Source organism: Myotis lucifugus, unplaced genomic scaffold, assembly GCF_000147115.1.
Source record: "Myotis lucifugus unplaced genomic scaffold, Myoluc2.0 scaffold_680, whole genome shotgun sequence".
Lineage (NCBI taxonomy): Eukaryota > Metazoa > Chordata > Mammalia > Chiroptera > Vespertilionidae > Myotis > Myotis lucifugus.
The window spans coordinates 258,742-262,130 of record NW_005871728.1 but is presented as its reverse complement, the minus strand read 5'-3'; the positions used below and the strand labels follow the sequence as shown (position 1 = coordinate 262,130).

The window sequence follows — 3,389 nt, the reverse complement described above, 5'->3', positions numbered from 1 at the left end:
GAACAGATAACACAGAAACATATACATATACTTATTTCTGGGAGCCTCCCTTTGTTTGGTTTTCCTCTTGCCAGCCACCCGGGCCAGGGGCTGGGAGGTCCAGCCCTCCATTGAGGGTATGTGCCCCTGGCCCGGACTCAAACCCGGGGCCCCTTCAGTCGGGAGGGCTGACTCTTTCCCCTGAGTCAAACTGGGCCAGGGCTATGGATGTTTAACTTTGCACATTTAAAAAAAATTATATATTTTTATTGATTTTTGACAGAAGAGGAAGGGAAGAGGAATAGGAGAAGTTAGACACATCAATCAGCTTGCCTCCTGCACACCCCCCCACTGGGGGATGTGCCCGCAACCACCGGTACATGCCCTTGACCGGAATCGAACCTGGGACCCTTCAGTCCGCAGGCCGATGCTCTATCCACTGAGCCAAACCGGTCAGGGCAACTTTTGCACATTTTTAAATTTTACAGAGAGGAGGGGAAAGGGAGAGAGAGATAGAAACATGGATGGGGCTGCCTCCTGCTCACCCCGCTACTGGCGATCAAGCTGACAATGCGGGCGTGTGCCCTGACTGGGAATCAAACCGGCAACCTCTCTGCAGGGGACGATGTTCAGCCAACTGAGCCACACCTCGGCCGGGCAGCGGCTGCTGTCTTTGATCCCAGAGTTCTTTTGTTCACAGGAATTTACGAGAAGCCCACGCTCTCCGCCCAGCCCGGCCCGTCGGTGCCCCTCGGAGCGGACGTGACGCTCCAGTGCCGGAGCAGATACGGTTTTGACCAATACGCTCTGTACAAGAAGGGGGACACGGGGCCTTACAAGGGCCTTGAGCGGTGGGACCGGGCCAACTTCCCCATCACCACGGTCACGGCCGCCCACAGCGGGACCTACCAGTGCTACGGCTTCTCCAGCAGCAACCCGTACCTGTGGTCCGCCCCCAGCGACCCCCTGGAGCTCGTGGTCACGGGTAAGGGGGTGCAGGCCAGACCTTCCTTCCTCTGCCTCCGCAGGCCCTGATGCAAGCTCCCAGGGGAGGGACCCAGAGGTGCAAAGGGTGGACTTTATGCCAACACCAGAGCTTCTTCTCTCCCAGGAGTCTTTAATGTTTAAAATATATTTTTATTGATTCCAGAGAGGAAGGGAGAGGGAGAGAGAGAGAGAAACATCAATGATGAGAGAGAATCATGGATCGGCTGCCTCCTGCAGCCCCCATACTGAGGATTGAGCTGGGAACCCGGGCATGTGCTCTTGACGGGGAATGGAACCGTGACCTCCAGGTTCATAGGTCGATGCTCAACACTGAGCCACACCGGCCGGGCTCTTTATTATTTTACTAGAGGCCCAGTGCATGGATTCATGCACCAGTGGGGGTCCCTCAGCCTGGCTTGCACCCTCTCACAATCCAGGACCACTCAGGGAATGTCGGACTGCCGGTTTCGGCCCGATCCCCTGGCCTCTGGCAGTCCGACATCCCCTGAGGGATGTAGTAGTGTGCAAAGCAGCAGACGGCCAGGCAGGAGCCCAAGCCCTGGCCAGGCGCCTGCAGCTCCAGCTCATCCTGGCCCCGCTGCGCCTGCTGCTACTGCTCACAGCTGTGCTCGCCAGCCATGAACCCGGTGTCTGGCGCCTAAAGGTCAGCTGAGCGGCGCTCCCGCTGTGGGAGTGCACCGACCACCAGGGGGCAGCTCCTGCATCGAGCGTCTGGCCCCTGGTGGTCAGTGCGCGTCATAGTGACCGGTCAACTGGTCATTCGGTCATTCAGGCTTTTATATATATAGATTGTTGACCATATTAGAGGTGTCCCCCCTTGCTCCCTTCCTCCCAGCCCCGGCTTTCCCCCTAGGTCTTCCCCACACTTATCTACGTCCCTGGCTATGTATATATACATATGCATATAAGTTATGTTAATCTCTTCCAAGCTCCGCCTCCTCCCTCCCAGATCTGTCAGTCTGCTCCATGCACCCACACCGCTGGACCCATTTTGTTCATCTGTTTGTTTTGTTCATTAGATTCTACACATGAGTGAGATCATATGGCACTTGCCTTTCTCTGATGGGCTTATTTCACTGGGCACAATGCTCTTCAGGTTAGGGGGGCTTTGGAAATCTACTTAACACCCAGCGGTGTAAGATTTGTGTTCAGTTTCCAGGCGAGGAATCTGGGTGGCAGAAGTGTTTTTGCTCAGAAAACACAGTTAACAGGCCACAGAATTCCCTCTTTTTCTGATTTCTCAGGGACCTCTGGGACACCCAGCCAGTCACCCACAGAAGCACCTTCCTCTACAACACGTAAGTCCTGAGGGGTTCACCCTGGTGTCTGGGGTCCAAGGCACGTGGACCCCTTCTTTTTCATCTTCACCTGAGGATATGTTTGATTTTTACAGGGAGGGAGGGAGGGAGGGAGGGAGGGAGGGAGAAACATTGATTGGTTGCCCTCCTATATATGCCCTGACCAGGGATCCAACCCACAACTTAGGCATGTGCCCTGACTGGGAATCAAACCTACTTTTTGGTGCATGGGATGACGCTCCAACCAATTGAGCCACACCAGCCAGGGTCATCAATAGATTCTTGTATGTGTCCCGACTGGGGACCAAACCTACAATCTTGGAGTATCAGGATGATGCTCTAACCAATTGAGCTACCCGGCCAGGGCCATTACTAGTTTAATTTTCACATTGACAGAGTAGAGGAGATGGCCCCATCCCTTTACTCTCCCCTTAAAAACCCCCAAAACTTTATTGTTGAAAGTATTACAGATGTTCCCCTACTCCCATTGACCCTTTCTAGCCCACACCTGCCCCTGCCCCAGGCCTTCACCACACTATTGTCTACTATGTCCATGGGTGGTGCATATGTGCATACAAGGTCTTTGGTTAACTACTTCCCACCTTCCCTCTGAGATTCGACAGTCTGTTTCATGCTTCTCTGTTCTTCCTTTTTAAAATATTTTTTATCCCAGGGCCTTCTAGGGATACCACCATCTTTTCAAGGGGGCCAGGCTCTACAACTGGTGAGTAAGTGGTTCTTTCTGGACCTTCCTTCTCCTCACCTGTGTCTCTTTTTTCTGATTTTTTTTAGTCTTTATTGTTGAAAGTATTACATATGTCCTCTTCCCCCCCCCCCGCCCCCACATCTACCCACTCCAGTCCACCCGATTCCACCCCAGGGTCTCACCACCCACTGTCTGTGTCCATGGGTTATGCACACAAGTTCTTTGGCTAATCTCTTCCTATCCACTCACCCACCCCCACCTTCCCTCTGATATTTGACTGTTTATTTTTTTTTATTATCCCAGAGCCTTCTAGGGATACCACCATCTTTTCCAAGAGGCCAGCTCTACAACTGGTAAGTGATTCTCCTCTCTGGACCTTCCTTATCCCCACCCCTGTG

General features: G+C 53.2%; 1 protein-coding gene across 1 annotated transcript in view; it reads left to right on the top strand.

The window, feature by feature from the left end:
- The window catches only part of GP6 (glycoprotein VI platelet), a 7,413-nt gene that overhangs the window by 3,114 nt on the left and 910 nt on the right, over positions 1 to 3,389 (top strand). Inside the window, exons 4-5 of the mRNA XM_023746454.1 lie at positions 680 to 964; positions 2,232 to 2,285. Coding sequence (XP_023602222.1) covers positions 680 to 964; positions 2,232 to 2,285 — 339 coding nt within the window. The remainder of the gene's footprint in view (positions 1 to 679; positions 965 to 2,231; positions 2,286 to 3,389) is intronic.